Here is a 19243-nt window from a genome sequence, read left to right on the forward strand (position 1 = left end):
ACAGCTTTAAAATAAGTAACGGAGATCTCCGTTGCTTATTTTAAAGCTGTCTCGCTATGTTAAACCCATTTAACATAGCGAAACAGTAAAAAGCAATGGAGATTTTGCGTTCTCCGTTGCTTTTGCCCACAGCTCTGATGTACTGCGTAGGCATGTGCAGTACATCAGAACTGCCGCAGAATACCAGATGGCTGCGGAAGGGCAGCAAAAAGGCATTATACAATGCCATTATTCAAGAAAAGTAATTATTTCTTTTCTTAAATAATGTCATTGTATAATAGCAATAACCCAGTTCTGGGTGTGGGTAATGCGGGATTTAACCACGGTTGTCTTTGTTTGGTCCCTCAGGCTTTGCCCTCGGGACCAAACCACACCAACCGTGGTTAAATCCCGCATTACCCACACCCAGGCATGGGTTATTGCTATATTATCTAGTCCTAAACACTCATCACTCATTGATTGGGTAAGCTATCAAACAGCTGTAACACTAAAGCAGATCAGATCTAGAAGACCCCCATGAAGTTATTGGCAAAATAGTACCATTGTCTCTTAGCTCCAGGGCTAAGTTCTGGCTGCCAATTGCTGTGTAAGTTGAACCTGCATGTTCTTCTGTGTCTGCAAAGCTTTCCTCTGGTTGCATGCTTTCTTTGTTGACAGAAACAGTGTTTAGGCTTGTATTGTGCCACTTTCTCACCAGGTAAAATAGTGCGATTAACAAAATGAATTATGACAGGGATCGAAACAGATATGCACACCAGGTTAGGCCACTGCTTATGTGGTATACAGAGAAAAGCATGCAGATGTACTTTTATCAGCTATATGCATTTGTGGGAAACATACATACTCTCATATGTTTCTTCCTTTGCATCGAATAATAGTTGCTTGATGACAGGAAAAAATAGCCTATCAGTCATCCTTTAAGTGCATTTCTCATTCTACCTCTCTTCCATCCTTCTGTTTCCTTGGCTTCTTTATCTGCCCCAGACCCTCTTAAATGCCCCCATGAATTCCTCGTCACCACTCATTCCAGCACTGCATTTCAGGGATATCTATGGCTCTCTCCATGAAAAAGGACTTTCGCAGATCTAGGAAGTACATAGTTTCTACAACCTTCTGGCTATGCTCCCTTCTCCCACTTATAATTCCTTTTTAGGTTAACCCTTTCGCATTGACTTGACCTGATTTTCAGCACCAATATGATGCCCACTATTTCTTGTTGTCTCCAGTGAGAAGGGTTGCAGCTTCTCTACTCTCTGGTCATACCCTTCCTCATTCCTTTAGCCTTTCTAAAGACGTTCCTCTGGGTGCCTACCACTGTAAATCATAACATGCAAATTCATTTTGAAGTGCTATTACTCTAAGCAGTGTTCTGGCATTATAGTGTTGTCTTTTCCTTTTGATCTTGTGGATGCTTACTTTGAGATGTTATGAGGTATACATATACACTGACAGTGATGCCCTCATCTGTGTCATCACATGTCCTACTGCCTGTCCATCATGGTGCATGATGAGAAAGGTTCCAAGGCTGTGGATCCCTGGCAGCAATGGGAAATGCAACATACTAACATCCTTTCCTATGTCTGTTGTTTTCTCCTTCTGTCATTAGACTAACATCCATGAAACACTCTATTTGGCATGAGACCCTGGTGGTGGAAACTGACAAGCAGACTAACCAAAGAGGCATGCATGCAATAACATGAAATAAAGGAGTAGCATCCAGCAGAACCTTATGATTATCTATTCATCGCCAAGACTGGTTTCTGAACATATTTCAGAAATTCAGTTCTCAGTGAGGGAAGGTGCCAACCAGCCCATTATGCCAATTTTTTAATGTTTGAACAGGATGCAGTGAAAGTTAGTCAAGCGTTGCAGATATAAGGCAGGTTTTTAATTGCTTGCACCAGTTTAGGCCAACACAACGGGTCTGCAATTAACACTGCAGCCTTGCAGTGTTTGGTTCTGCATTTGGAAACCATGTCTGCAGTTTGCAATGTTCTTCCTTTGTTTTTTTGTGGGGCTCTTGTTACTTCTCACATCTCAAAGACATGCGGCAGGTGAATTGGTGATGTTTTAAACTACGTATGTGTGTGTGTGTGTGTGTGTGTGTGTGTGTGTGTGTGTGTGTGTGTGTGTGTGTGTGTGTGTTTGCATTTGTGTGTGTCCTGTAATGAGCTCTTATCCAATTCAGGACTGCCACCTTCTTTAGTTTCATTTCTTACTTGGATAGGTACTGGCTTCTCAGAGTCCCTGAACTGGGTAATGCAGATATTTAATATGGACCAATGAAGAGATGGATATAGCTGTATAATTTGCAGGAATGTTAAGAACTACAGTATAGTATAGTATAGTATACACTAAAGCACCAAGGTGATAAGATAACTTTTATTTTGGCCAACACAGGTTTACAATACACTATTCAAGTTTTCACAGCACTTCAATGCTTTGTCATGAGTTACTAGTATAGTCTAGTAGTACAGTTACATACAGTGTAATATGGTATAGTATAGTATAGTACAGCACAGATACAGTGTAATATGGTATAGTATAGTACAGCACAGATACAGTGTAATATGGTATAGTATAGTACAGCACAGATACAGTGTAATATGGTATAGTATAGTATAGTACAGCACAGATACAGTGTAATATGGTATAGTATAGTATAGTACAGCACAGATACAGTGTAATATGGTATAGTATAGTATAGTACAGCACAGATACAGTGTAATATGGTATAGTATAGTATAGTACAGCACAGATACAGTGTAATATGGTATAGTATAGTATAGTACAGCACAGATACAGTGTAATATGGTATAGTATAGTATAGTACAGCACAGATACAGTGTAATATGGTATAGTATAGTATAGTATAGTACAGCACAGATACAGTGTAATATGGTATAGTATAGTATAGTACAGCACAGATACAGTGTAATATGGTATAGTATAGTACAGCACAGATACAGTGTAATATGGTATAGTATAGTATAGTACAGCACAGATACAGTGTAATATGGTATAGTATAGTACAGCACAGATACAGTGTAATATGGTATAGTATAGTATAGTACAGCACAGATACAGTGTAATATGGTATAGTATAGTATAGTACAGCACAGATACAGTGTAATATGGTATAGTATAGTACAGCACAGATACAGTGTAATATGGTATAGTATAGTATAGTACAGCACAGATACAGTGTAATATGGTATAGTATAGTATAGTACAGCACAGATACAGTGTAATATGGTATAGTATAGTATAGTACAGCACAGATACAGTGTAATATGGTATAGTATAGTATAGTACAGCACAGATACAGTGTAATATGGTATAGTATAGTATAGTACAGCACAGATACAGTGTAATATGGTATAGTATAGTATAGTACAGCACAGATACAGTGTAATATGGTATAGTATAGTATAGTACAGCACAGATACAGTGTAATATGGTATAGTATAGTATAGTACAGCACAGATACAGTGTAATATGGTATAGTATAGTATAGTACAGCACAGATACAGTGTAATATGGTATAGTATAGTATAGTACAGCACAGATACAGTGTAATATGGTATAGTATAGTATAGTACAGCACAGATACAGTGTAATATGGTATAGTATAGTATAGTACAGCACAGATACAGTGTAATATGGTATAGTATAGTACAGCACAGATACAGTGTAATATGGTATAGTATAGTATAGTACAGCACAGATACAGTGTAATATGGTATAGTATAGTACAGCACAGATACAGTGTAATATGGTATAGTATAGTATAGTACAGCACAGATACAGTGTAATATGGTATAGTATAGTATAGTACAGCACAGATACAGTGTAATATGGTATAGTATAGTATAGTACAGCATAGTTTAATAAACCACATCACAGCATAGCAGAACATAGTTAAGCTCCCTTACCTTCATTTTGCTATTGACAAACAGGTCTAGAACATCTTGTCTGACTTGATCATGGTTCTTATCCAAGAACTTGTGGACCTGCAGTAAATGAAATATTTAATTGTAAATTCGTTCACAGTATCTACATGCAAATTGTATCTTATGATAGAAATCATTGCTGATTTCATATGAAAAAAGTATAAACCATTAAACTGTTATGAATAAGCATTCGATATGAACTCACACTATAGAACCTAAAAAGAAAGTAAGAAAGAAAGAAGCAAAGAAAAAACATTAAGAAGATACTCCCCCAATACTAAATAAATCTGTATTATGTTCCTTGAAAACCATTTATTTACTGTTTGCCATTCATCTGAATTGTCTACAGCATATGGATCACAGACCCCACGAATCACAATAAATCAAACGATACTGTCTGAGTATAAAATGTCTGACTGTACAACATGCAATAAGTACTAAATAAATAGATAAATGCAGGATGTGAGACCACACCCTATACATGTGGAGGGCTGTCACCAACCAGCTAAGTGTAAGCACAGAGATCCTGTCACTAACATGGCCCACCTGACTGCCCATTACCATGCCCATAAGTCTGAGTGTAAGCACAAAGATCCTGTCACTGACATGGCCCACCTGACTGCCCATTACCATGCCCATAAGTCTGAGTGTAAGCACAGAGATCCTGTCACTGACATGGCTTCTACTGCCTCCTGGAATGTAATCTGACAAAGGAGCATGGGTCTGATAGCAGAACCACACTACTTGCTGTCATAAATGCTCAGCATAAAGTTGCAGGCTTCAACCACTTGACTACTTCTGAAAAGTACATTTGTTTAGATTCAGAAGTAACTGTAACATGCCTATCTACTTCTTTGCTCAAGAATTTTGGAAAAAGTGAAATAATGGGACAGCAGAGGGAAAATATAACTCAAATTCATCTAAAATGTAGTAGAGCAACAGGTTTAACATCAAAATGCATTTTCTGAGCAATAAGAAGTATGAAACTCTAATGTCTGGCCTTATTGTACATCTGTAATCCTTAGTGATTTACCAGAAAATTAAAACATTATGGGGACATGACAAAAAATATGAGGCAAAATCAGAGATGTTCTACAAAATCAGGGACAGCTGGGAGGCATAAGTTGTAGTCAAAGAAGTGCACTCCGTTGAATATTATTTGGAAAATCATATTTTTTATTTGTATTTATTCATTTGGTAACCAAATACACACATTAGACACAGGTGCTAAATCTGGTTAAGCAATATGTCAGCTATATATGTATATGTATATATATCTTTGGCCCAGTATCTCCACTGACAATCTAGCTGATCTTGCCTGGTGACCCAGATAAACCCATTGTTTCCTGGCATAAAAGATTGTGTCCAAATTATTCTCTTGAATGAGAACTGAGTGAACTAGGAATGGAAAACATAATTCATGTGGTAAGGAATTGGATTTTTGTATTAAGCCCAACCATCCCTTTTGAGCAGGTCCAAAGCATCCAAGAGGTTAAGACTGCAATGTTCCAGTGCAATGCATATTCACATCAACCCTTTGCAGATAGCACCTTCAAGTAATTTGTGGTCTTCATTGGGGACATAACGAGAGAAATCATGCCCAGGCACATGATCCCGATCCCCATGAAGAAAGGCATATAGATAGGACCATGTTACTCCTCTTGTCCTCTACACAATCTACAGCTTAAGCCACTAATCAAACTTGGGTCACCTAGGCAGTACTGAGGGCTTTAACCCTCTAAACCAGTGAATCTGGCAGATTCATACAGTTTGCTAGTACAGACTGAGGGAATGAAACCTACAACTACAGGCTGACGTTCATCTTATATCTTTTATCTTCTATGCTAGACTACATACTTTACAGAGAAGATGTAGTCCCCTAATGTATAGTACTTTATAAGTTCATAGATTCATAGTGGCTACTAGGCAAACAACCCCAACTGACCTTTTTAAGTGTATCCATGCTTTCCACTTGTATCTGACATGTTTTGATACCCTAGGGTTATATGTAGGCTTGGGCATGGGTAGTCAAGCATTTACAGGCTGCCTTTCTCTACTACAGACATAGATGCCAGACCAGGGGTAAATGTCCGATTATCCATTCACTGCTGCAAATTATGTGGGCTTGAATTGAGTTAGAGATGAACTTTGCTTCACATGAATGGGAATCCTATTCCAGAGAAGGGGTAGTCTCTGAGTCACATACCTGTCCCTCTAACATATCCTGTTTATATTTCAGGTGAGGTTTAGGTCCCTAGATCAGGTAATTCTGATGCTATTTGTTTTGTGGCTATGCAACAGGTCCATCAGGGTGGGATAAAAAGATGCTTTGTAGGTCAGGCACCTCTCAGCAATCTGTAGGAGACAGAAAACCGGGATAGGACTTTGAGGCAGTCTGCATAGGACATGTTTATGTTTTGTGTTCTCTTGTGTGGAATCTCTGTGGATACTCCAGTTGTTGCATGTGCTTGGTCTGATACATACCAAAAGGGAGTGTTATACTCAATGATTAGTCTGATGAGGGCCAAGTACAGAGAAACAATGACTTTCTTTGGCCTAGCTGCCATACCCTTGCTTATAAGTTGTGCAGAATATAACAATTTCCTTACTGCTGCAGAAACATGCTGTTCAAATGCCAGGTTACTGTACACATGCATTCCCAAATCCCTGACCACTGAGTCCACTCTTAGGGGGTGTATTATCAATGAGATAGTTTCCAGGGGTAACCATCTTCCCAAAAGAAACTATTATGCATTTGTTGGCACTGAGTTTCAGACCACCAGTTATTAGTCTGTGTTAAGACATTCTTGGAAGGTATTTTTCTCTTTTGACTGTGCTTAGTTTGCAGTTGTCTTCAGACTTGTTCAGCCAGAGGCCCTTGATGTTGACATTAACGTCAGAGAAGTAGATGCCAAAGAGGAGCAGCTTCAGCTCCGAGCCTTGAGGGAGTCTATTCATGACTTGCCTCAGGCTCCTCTGTCCTAACTTCTTGAGTCCTGTCTGTGAACTAGCTGGCTATCCAGCAGGTGACATACAGGCTTATGTCTAATTTTCTGAATTTGCCTGCAATGCCTGAGGGAGGTATTGTGTCGAATGCTTTATCCAGGTCAAGGTAGGCAGTATGCACCATTTTGGCCTTAACGTACTTGAAGAAGTTCTCTAGGCTGAATAAGCATGACCTGCCACTGATAAAATGAAACTGGGTTGGACCCAGTGTCCAAAGGTTTCCTATGTCATTGTTTATCATTAACATGCTAATTATTTCCATGACTTTTCATATGGGATTAGTCAGATGTATGGTTCTGTAGTAACCTGGGTCCATAGATGGTCCGCTTTTGTGCAGAGACAGTTGCAATTCTCCATTTGCTTGTCTGAAGGCTATGGTTAAATAGTGATTCTAGTTGTGCTGATAGGTCTTGCTTCAAGTTATTAATGGAAGCATCCTGGGATATAATTAGGCCCCATCAATGCAGTGTTCTTTGCCTGGGTCAATACATTGAGGGCCAGATGCTTAGGGATAACTGGGGGAGTTCAAGTTGAGGATATTTCATGTGGGGGTGTCTGGTGGGTAAGGGGGATAAAACTGGAGCTAAATTTGTCACTCAGTAGAACTGCTACATCATACGACTTAGTACAGGTAGCTCAATTTACAATGACTTAGCCTGGCATATTACAGTGCATTGCCTTTGAGGTTGTGGACATAGTTAAAGAATACCTTGTGATTGTCTTTGGCCACTGAGGCTACTTTTACTTCAAATTTGGCTTTAGTAGACTTGATTAGCCCCCACGTTGCTTGTTTTATCGATGAAGGAGTTGTTACCTTGCTGGGCATTGCACTTTCTAAGTTTTGTCGTGATTTACTTCCTTTTGCTATACAACCTATTGATGTTGAGATTCCACCTGGGTGGCTTGTTGTTTTTTTTTCTCTCCAAACATCTTTATTAAATTTTCACATATGACAAAGGCAATCTTAACTTTTATATAAATGAAAAACATACAAAATTATATCACTTTAGTTGCAAATAGTTTACATCACAGACACCACTGAAACAATTGTTTTTGCAAACATTATACATCACTTATAAACCATCCAGTCATTGTCAGTTAAGCATTCTATGGCTCATTCAAATCCTGTCTTTTAAACCTCATTCCTGCTCTGCATATATTGTTCCCACAATTCCCATTTTTTCTTATGTAGTTTGCTCTTTCCCTTTTCTAAAGATCCCAGTTCCAGTTGTTTTATCTCTGTTACTATATTCACTAGTTATATTAAAGTTCATCTAGACTTTGATTTCCATTTTCTAGTAATTGTTTTTTTCAGCCACCATAATTAGACTCATCAAGGCTTTATGTCTAGGCAATTCCAATTCTGTAGCAAAACTTGAGTTTGTCCTATGCTTATTTCAAGTAGGTGCAGCTAGCTGTCTATATACATCCATTAACATGATTGTAGAGGGCTTCCTCTGAAGCTTACCCTAGAATAATTCCTTAAAGTTCTAGGGTCCCAGGTTTTATTTTTATTTCCAAGGAGACAGTTTTGGTCTGACCTGACCAGTGAGGATGTATCCCTATGGTGGTGCAGTGTTCTCCCATGTTTGTAAAGACCAGGTTGTTGCTGCCATTATTGGGTGTACAGACCACCTGGCTCAAAGCACTTGTATTTACAAAGTACAGGAATCTCTGGTTCTGTATGTCTGTGGTTGCTTATGATTCCCAGTTTATAGTGGGGTAGTCAAAGTTGCCCATGAATATAGTATTGGATTGAATGGGGAGTGTCTCCAAGTTTGTTTAAGTATGTGTTATGGCTTTCCTGGGTCATAGAGAGGGACCTACAGCTTGCAAGGATATGGTATGAAACTTTGCCTATAGTAATTTGGATGTGCAGAAGTTTAAACATGTCATACTGTTTGACCAGCCTTGAGGTGTGTTTGTTCTTGATGTAAATTGAGACACCTCCACATTTTGTCCCTTCCTGTGCAGTAGCTGGCTAAATGTGTGGAAGGCATCATAGATCTGCACTGCCAGGCTGCTCTCCATGCCTCAGTAACTGCACAGACATCTACATTTTCCAGGGTGAGGAGAGTTCACAGGAAGTGAAGTTTAGACTCCTGGCATTGAGCAGTAAAACCTTTAGATTTTCTTGGGTTAGTTTTATGGAAGGTTTATCAGATTGGCAATGCCTAAAAAAGTTACTATGGAGATGGACAAGGTTTTAGCAAGTATTTGGAAGTCTAGATGGGCCTTGATCACAGTTGATGCCTAACACAGTTGGCCTATACAACTTTTCCCCAGATGGGCACCCCCTAGAGCCTGTGCTGCTGATTCCATTTGATTTTGGGTGAGTTTGAGGTGGAAACACCCTGCATATTTTTGGGAGGTGGGAAGAACCCACATAGAGACAACATGCAAACTCCACAGACACATTGGCTGTATGTATGGCTTGATTCTTGTGTGTTGCATGTGGGATACAAAGACAAGACCTTAATCATTATGCCAACTGTGTCTTTAACCCCACTTTTATCCTTCTCAGCCTCAGTTCTCCCCACCAGTACCACTGGAGCTAGGCAGCCCAAGTAGGTACATCAGTCTGTGAATTAAACTACTATCAAATATTGTATTAGGCATCCATTATAAAATGATTGTTAAAAAAAAAAAAAAAAAAAAGATGTCATGGCTACAGACCAAATACCATTTCAGCAAATCACATATTGCCAAATGGACTAACAGAAGCAGAATTTTATATTTCTGTATATTGCACAAGGCTGACAAGATAACACAGGAGTTTTGCAGTTTTGCAGTGTGGCAGGTGTTCCTGCAAATAACATGTGGCAGCTATGCTGCCAAAAGTTCCCCGCTAGTATATAATAACACAGAGTTTGCCAAACCTTGGAGAAAGGAGAACATCTTTTGTTCCTCTTCATTGACATTGTTTGACCTCAAAGTTGCAATACTTAAGTGGGGTGACTGTGGGTGCACTCAGAGAAATGCCCATTGCAGGAACACTACCCAGTATTGTTGCTAATACAGCAAAATTGCATTTTTGCAAGGTCATTTTTTTCCAAATGATTTTATTAAAATTTATACATTCAGATAATTTATGACATTTAAGTTATATATTAATACATAACTAAAAAAGAGCACTCAAACAAAAAAAAAGGAATATCAGAAATACAACAAAAACAGCTATTTACAAGTGCCTACTGTACAATAAGAATTCTAAAAGATTTCAATAGTTAACATTTATTATATAAGTATCAACAATTATTTATTTAGCAATGCTTTAAATTGCATCCACATGTAGGAAGAAGTGATTCTGGCTGTTCTTGTCTTGAATGTAATAAGTTCTAATTGGCAAACTTCAGTTGCAATGTTTATAAATTCATTAAAAGATGGAGTAGATTCATTTTTCCAATTCTTGGCAATAATGTTCCTTACTATTAGTATTTTGATCTTGTCACACAAGCAGGTATTTGGTGTAGTAAAATGAATTAGTGATTTAGTTAAAATAAATGTATCATTAAATAAAGCCTGTAAAAAGATTAATGTTATCCCAGAATGATTTAAGTACAATTCAGTCAAAGAACATATGTTGCCAATCAGCTTTGACATTTAACTTACTTCTCCAACATTCCACTTTTTTGTACATTAATTCAACTCTATGTGATATGATGAAATATTGATGCATGAATTTCTAAGAGAATAATTAGAGAGGAAGTTGTTTGTTTTGTTGATAATAACATATTTTTTATCATCTTCACTTGAAAAGTTATTGTTAATAAGTTTAAAATATTCCCAATTACTTTCTTTGCAGTATTTTGTTGCATTGTTAATCACTTTATATAATTTGGATAAAATATCAATAAGTTTAGGAACAGATTTTTTTTACCATTGGTTACATTAATTTAATTTTATATTCAATTACTTGTGTACAGTTTTGAATGTCCAACCACCTATCATTACTTAAATCAAATTTGTTTATTATATAATCTGCAAAATGTGGTTTTCCCTATCCATGAACCAAAAGCAGTAAGAAAAACCCATGCTTTATATTCTGGATTTCTGTAAATAAAATTTCTAAAGCTAGCTATTATCATGGAGATATAAGATAAATTGATTGAATGATTGCTACTACCTGAAAATGAATCTTTTAACAACCAGTGCAGAATATTATTTACTATTAAATGATGATATGAATTCGTCAAATGATTAGATTCTAACCAAATGTTTCCTTGAAAATCTTTCCATTTCACCTTATAGTTGTTATTTAACCAGAGAGATTATCTCGATGATTGATGATAGGGAATATAATTCTAAATCTGGTACACCAATGCCACCAAAAGACCAATCTCTAATGTGATGATTTAAAGCTACTCTAGGTTTGCTAGGAAAACCAAAGGAATCTCAGGATTAAGGAATTAGACTCTTTTATACAATTGTTACGGTGGCTGTAAAGTTAGAGATTAAATTATATACAACATTTTAGGTAGAATAATCATTTTAGTTATGGAAAGTCTCTCTTCCATGCAAAAACAACTTATTCCATTTATTAAGATGATCCTTTATAGAAGTTAAACTATTATTGTAAACAAATGCATTCTACTGTTAATATTATCTGTTATAGTTATTCCTAAATAATTAATTTTCTTGTTTTCTACAATATATTTAGTAAATCTTTTGTCCATATCATAAATATTAGAATTTATAAGTATAATTTTTGTTTTGTTGTCATTAAAGTTAAGTACAGATTTTTTTCTGAAAGATTTCTATTGCATTAAAAACAGCAAAGAGAGAGGTATTACAATCATTCAAGGTCAAAAGAATATTATCAGCAAAAAGTTGGATTTTAGAAATTAAATTCTTGTTTATATGTATGCCTTTAATATCTGGATTTGAGCTTATATAATTTGCAAATGTTTTGATAATTAAAGTGAAAAGTAGAAATGACAGAAGGCATCCCTGTTTAGTTCCTTTGGAAAATCTAATTGACTCTGAGGTATATAGACCTTGAGGTATATGGACCTGATTTTACATAAGCATAAGAATTTTCATAAAGGAGATGAATAACATGTAAAAAAATTATTTGAAAAAGTATGTTCCTCTAAAACTAGCAAAAGGTAATTCCAATTAACTGAGTCAAAAGAGCTATTAATGTCTAAACCTATTAATGTTAAGCTGTCTCTTCCTCTGTTTGCATAATCAATTATTGTTAATATTCTTTTAATATTATCATAGGAATTCCTGTTTATTATAAAACCAGTTTGATCATTATTGATCAGAGAGGGAAGAAACTGCTGTATTCTGCTAGCATGAATAGCCATAAATATTTTAAAGTCTATATTTAATAATGAGATCAGTCTGTAAGAAGAACAATCTGCTGGGTCTTTATCAACTTTTAATATTGGAGAAAAAAGGGTGTATTTCCATGACAGTAGAACATTTGTTAGAATTTTAAATATGGAGAAAACTTTGAGCAAAACACCTGAAGCTTCCTTAGGTATCAGTTTATAGAGTTCAGGTATTATGCCTTCATTACCAGGAGCATTATTGGGTTTTAGTTTATTAATCTGAGACATTAATACAGGTCTATCAATTATTTTCACCTGGTCTTTGATTAGTTTATTTTTAGTATGCCTTCTCTTAAAAGTTTTAATTATATCTTGAGAATCCATTGTTGGATTATATTGATTGATTTTATTGAATCGAATTCAAAATTCTCTTAGGATATCCTCTATTTCAGTAACCTTTTTTTACTATTAGGAGAATATAGTTATTTGATATGATTAGATTTAATAAGCATTTTCACACTTGTAGCTAACTCTAACTTCTTCTTCTACTTTTGGCTTTTCCCAGTTAGGGGTCGCCACAGTGGATCACCTGTCCACTCATCATTATGCATGGATTTTGGTTGATAGAATAACTACTTATTTTAATCATTTCTAGATGAATCACAGTTTTAGGATTAAGGATTTCTAAATATTTTCAATTTCAATTTAAATTAATTTATTTTGTCAAGTTGGAGTTATATTTTTGACTATCTAATTTTAATTTATCATTTTTTCCTGTTCTATGAACTCCTTATCCCATTGTTTTTTCTTAAGGACATACCAACTCATAATTTTGCCATATAAATATGCTTTTAGAGCATCCCATAAATATGTTTCTGAAATATCTTCTATATAATTAATAGCAATAAATCTTTGTTAAATAAATCTTTAAAATCATTCATATTGGTTATATAGACAGGTATCCTTTTAATGGGGATATTATTATTATTAAAGTTTAACAAGAACTCAAAGGTTATGGCATTATGGTTAGAAAGAGGACAATAGACTACTTTAACATTACCTAATCTAGTGGTTAAATCATTTGAAACACATATTCTATCAATTCGTGATGGTGATCCATGTCTGTGTAAAAATGGGTAAAAATAGTGAGTTGCGGTATGAAAATTCATTGATATCCTTTATAAGAAATAATTTTATAAATTCTATTAATGCCTTAGTAGATATCCTTTACTTTTTAGTAGTATCAGAATCTTCATCCTTTAATACACAATTTAAATCTCCTGCCAATATAATACTGCCTTTGAGATTTGAACAATCTGGTCTAATTGATGCTTAACATATTTCCATGGGATTCCAGGGATCTAAAACTTATTAATAAAGGTATATAGCTTCCTTTTGATTTCTACCATTACTGAACAAATAATTCCTTTATCATCATTGTACATGCAAAGGATTTTAGGCATAGGTAAAGACTTTTTCCTCAAAATAGATACCCTTCTTTTTTCTGGTTATGTTGAGAGCTAGATAACACAGTGTAATATTTAGTATTAAGTCTGTCTTTGTCTTCTTGTAATAGATGTGTCTCCTGTAAAAAGATAATCTGGGAATTAAATAATTTTAGAAATTTGTTTAAACTGCCCCACTTGCAACTGTTGTTTAATCTCCATTAATATTGATGGAAATGTACTTTAGATATGACATGTAATAGGCATGATAAATATACAAATGATGTCATCATAATTCCAAAAGTATGATAATAATAATGAACCACTCCCAAAATTCTCAAACTGCTTATTGATAAATATATATGACTGGTAAGCTTGACATTATTAACTATATGCTCATTAGTAACGATAGTAGACACCCATAAAAGACAAAGTAGTTCCCAAAAGATTAAACAGAAACTTCTAATATACTTCTAATATACTTCTTTCCTGTCATGGAGTCTAACATTCCTAGTTTGCATAGCACAGCTATCCAAATATTCCCACCCATTGACAAATGTAAGTCCAATACCTCTCTGCTAAACTTAGAACAGAATGATCATTGAAAGGAAAGGGAAAAAAAACAATTACAAAAAAATCTCCCCTCTCTCTCTCTCTCTCTCTCTCTCACACACACACACACACACACACACACACACACACACACACACACACACACACACACACACACAAACTCTATGAATGATTTACCAATATCTAAATTAGAGAGTGTATTTGTCAAAAACAAATTATTTCATCTACTAAGTTATATATTATTAATACTGTAAGAAAAGATTTAACAACAAAAAATAGATTCAACCTGTACAGGATAGAAAATTATGATGAGTATATATTTCCTGTTAAAATTATTTTATATATGAAATAAGACTTAGGCTAAATTATTATAAGAACATAGTATTGCCCTTTATATATTTTAAACAAAACTATAAAAAGGGGAACTTTCTATTTTTATTAAGCAACATTAAACATCAAACATTAAAGGGTCTTGGTACAGAGATGTATAATACTGGTCAAAAAAAGAGAAAATTACATTTGCGCCAAACATATGCTAAAGGAAAGCTCTTCATATAATTCATACTGAATTGGTGAAGAGGTATTAATCAATGGTATATGAAAGACCAGAAGAGGCAAAATGTATTTGAACTAACATCTTTCATAGCTACAGGAACAATGGAAATGCCTTCTCTCAATCCCACAGGAGAAAACCAGTCTCCCTCAGAAGAGTAACCCTTGTCTGCATGAGAAAATTACAATCAAATATAATAATAACTAATTTACAAATGGGTTCACAGAGTCTTCAGATCAGACAGACTCAGTAGGATATGACTGTGTTGGTGGATAGACCCTTAATATGATATATCCTTACAACATGACATTATATTGCTATGTTTGCTATATATATGGCATCACATAATTGAATAAGCATTTAAACAAACACAGCTATGACCCTTATATGATAAATATGTCAAACATGTAAAGATTAAACACTTTGTATGTAAGAAGACTGTGATAGTTCACAGCCTCTGTGTTAGCTGTTCATCAACCACCCTGGCCCAATACTCTTTCAGTATGCTCAACTCCTCATCACCCAGCTTGCCATAAACCACCAATTCAAGACAAAGGACAAAAAAAGACAAAAAAAAAATGAAAGAGGGGAGACTCATAAAAGAAACGGCAACAGCCACAAGTATCATAGCCAAGTTCCAATCACCCACAAGCACCAAATCCAGTCCCCAATCCCCAATCCCCCAAGTAAACACAAACAGCAAAAGCAAAATGAACAGACTATGACACCGCAAGGCAGAGACATCACACCCACAAGTCCAGAAGCAAGCACATCAACATCACCATGTAATACGTCAAACCCAATTAAAATATCTAAAACTTCAAAGAGACATACAACATATTATAATTAAAGTAACTAGACCCAAGTCAAAACACATAAGGCACATAATAAATTACCTATTTCCCATACATAAAAGGTAAGCCTTTAGATATAAAATAAAGTAAATAAGCTAAAGCAACTAAGTAAACCAGTTTAAGATTATTTGCTAGATTTAAATAGAGGAGACAATAACTATATAATGAGAGAAGTAAAGGAAGCTTGAATGTAACAAAGGTATTAATGAAATAATAACAGTTAAAAAGTTAATAAAACTACATTAATGAAAACAAAGGGATATATATGTAGTAATTATAAGAAGTTATAAGATAATTAATGTTAATTAATTAAGTTTAATACCAGATTAAAGAAGGAAAAAAAGGATAATTGCCTTAATGAAGAGTGCATCCAAGTGTCCTTCCTTCCTTTTAAGACTGTTTAGAGAAGGTAAGAAATTTATTCAAATTCAAAAAAAATTATATTTGCATATTGAGATTAAATGATATTAAGGAATTTAGCTTAACAGTAATTTTTCTTTTAATTTATTTTTACTTTGGTTCATTTTCCATCCATTGCTTTCAGCTTGTCTTTTCAAGAAGATGTTGTTCCAATCCATATATTCTGATTTTTCTAATATATTATTAGATTTTAGGAATTGCATGGCAGTGTCTACGTCTTCAAAGAATTTGGTTTCATCAGGAAGTTATATTTTAAGTCTGTCAGGGAATAGTAGGTGAACTTTATTCTGATTTTTCTTGAGTTCTCTTGTTAAAGGTAGAAAGCATTTCCTCTTAGACATGACAGCAGAAGAATAATCATTGTCAGACCTTATTACTCTGTCTTTAATTTTGATAGGAGATTTGGACCAGGCTGTTTTAAGAATTAGAATAAACCAAGCAGAAAACCAGAAAAAACACAGACTCCACTGCTCCAGAAGTAGAATATTTAATCCCTGTGCAGTCCGTTTGACTCAACACAGTAAGCACAAAAAAGTAGCAGCTGATAAAACACCACAAGTTAAAAAACTTTTGTTACTCAAAATTGACTTCCACAGTTAAGCTCTTTCACCTAACACAATGTCAGGCTACGTCAGAACAAATTGCTAATGTTCAAAGTCCCCTATTTATGTAACCAGCAATTCAAAAGAGACAATAAAATTCAATCAATCAGTCCCCAACCCATTTTTTGAAAAGACAAACACTTATTCCCACATTGTCACTAGAAAAATTACATATACAAATGCATATAAGCACTACATATATAGAACTGTAAGAATGTTAGCACGTCAAAATACTCAATACACATCACTTTTTCAGTCCCCATTTGGAATATTTAAACAATTCTATATAATCTATAAAACAAAAACATTATTAAATTAACTCATTGTTATGAGAATTATAATTTTGCTGATCTCAGTTTGAGGACACTACTTGTACTGATCTAATCATTTAGTCCTGGGGGCTTCCCGGCTTCTAATGTAATCTGCCAGAATAGTTCCCTATATTCAAGTTTGGCCTTCCAGTTTCCCCCCAGGCATCTGATGTAACTTGTTCCATAACCATAAACTTAAACTTTTAGTTGGAACACATTTGAGAGTGCTTAAAAAGTGCACTTGTTTCTTTTTCTTTGAGAATATCATATGTATGTTCGTAAATCCTTTTTCTGAGATTCCTCTCAGTCTTGCTGACATAAAAACTATTACACGATTCACGCTAAACCAAATAAACCACCCCCAAGGTATTACATGTGTAATGTCCATTGCATTTTGCCCTATAATTTCTGGCAGTTAACATTACCTCATCTTTGTCTATAATGTATTTGCATTGATTGCACATACTGCATTTGTAGGTACCCACCTTATTTTTCACTACATTGTGATTAACCATTCCCCTTTCCAGTCTTTTCTTTAAATGTATATCCCTTCTTCTAATTAATTGGGGCATGTCTGGTAACAGGTCCCTCATTTCATTCTGTAATCTCAAAATCCCCCAGTGTTTCCTAATAATCGCCTCTATCTCCATGGAAGTAGTAGAATATGTGTTAATAAAGGGATTTTCATAATCTACTTGATTGGTATTATGTTTCTCTTCTGTATCAAGCCCGGTTCCTAACAGCTGGCCATACCCGACCTCCCTGATTCGAACCACCTCATCAATCAAACATTGGATAAAGTTTAATGGATATTCCCTATGTACAAACAGTCCCTTAATGAAATCTAACTCATGATGAAATCCAGGGATTCACTACACATTCTTGAAGCTCTAATTAACTGCCCCTTGACAATACCCTTCTTCTGAAAGTTGGGGTGTCCACTCCCATAGTGTAAATATTAGTTAGAGAATGTGTGTTTCCTAAATATCCATGACTGAAAATAATTATTCACTGGATCCTTGTATAACATCACATCCATATAATTTATTTCCTGCAAGGAGACTGTATGTGTAAACCTCAAAAAGGTAGTTGTATTAATATAGGCCAAAAACCAGGTCAAATCATCTAACGTCCCCTGCCAAAACAAACAAATGTCATCCAGGAATCTGATGTAATAAATTATATTCTTATACCATTCAGTATTTATAATATACTTCTTTTCCAAATAGTATAATACCAAGTTGGCATTTAGGGGGGGCACAGGCCACCCCATAGCCACTCCACGCCCCTGCCTGTAATACTTTCCATTGAAAAATATATAATTGTTTGTCAATATCCAAAACCACTGTTTCCATAAATTTTGGCATCCAAATACTTTGCCTCTGTTAGCACCTCCTGGAACCACTCTAAATCTGTATTGTGTGGGATACTTGGGAATAATTACACAACATCCACTGTCACCAAATATACAGTGTTGCTATCTTTATCTTTAGTAATACTTCTTAAAATGCCCCAAGAATCCTTGGTAATGTGCGTTATTGATCTCACAAACCTCTTTAAGTGGTGGTCCACAAATACAGCCAGAGATTCCGTAATAAAACCTGCCCCTGAAACTATTGGCTTAAATGCTAGATTTTCAATACTTTTGTGTGTTTTTGGTATTCCAAATATTATTGGAATACGTGGTTTCTCAACTTGCAAAAAATTAAACATGTTCTTGTCTATTGCTCCTTGTAGCAAGTGGTCCGTTAAATAATATTGTATTTTGGCATATGCAGTATTTATTTTGTTTTTAGATACTACACTGTATTTCACCTCATCGTTCAATGTTTCAAACATCTTTGCTTCATAATCTATCATATTCATTAACACAACCCCACCCCTCTCATCAGGTTTCATTACTCTTCATTTATTCTGACATAATTTCTCTATTAAATCCTCCTCTAATTTAGCTGAATTCTTCACTACATTCTTTTTCATATTTAATTTCCTGATATAATTTTCCACAAGTTCTTCAAAGACCTTCAATACCAGGTTGAGTGGGGGGTTAAAATTACTAGCTCTCCCCACAACACGTCTGTCCCTTCTTTTCCCTTTAAATATCAAATTTAGGTTCAACTTTCTTCAAAACATCTTGACATCCACTAAGGTAGTCACCACGCTCAAAGGCCTGTTAGGTACAAACTGAAAACCCTTAGTGAACAGGGTAAAATATTCATTAGTAATCTCTAAATCAGTGTAGTTGAA

At 35.1% G+C, this 19243-nt stretch overlaps 1 protein-coding gene across 1 annotated transcript in view; it reads right to left on the reverse strand.

Annotated features, from left to right (window-relative positions):
* MYO15A (myosin XVA) overlaps positions 1–19243 on the reverse strand; it is a 1299796-nt gene that overhangs the window by 1060866 nt on the left and 219687 nt on the right. The window contains exon 16 of the mRNA XM_044070057.1: positions 3936–4013. Within this exon, the coding sequence (XP_043925992.1) occupies positions 3936–4013 (78 nt within the window). The remainder of the gene's footprint in view (positions 1–3935; positions 4014–19243) is intronic.

This window comes from Protopterus annectens, chromosome 1.part0, assembly GCF_019279795.1.
Source record: "Protopterus annectens isolate FY-2018-M chromosome 1.part0, PAN1.0, whole genome shotgun sequence".
NCBI lineage: Eukaryota > Metazoa > Chordata > Ceratodontiformes > Protopteridae > Protopterus > Protopterus annectens.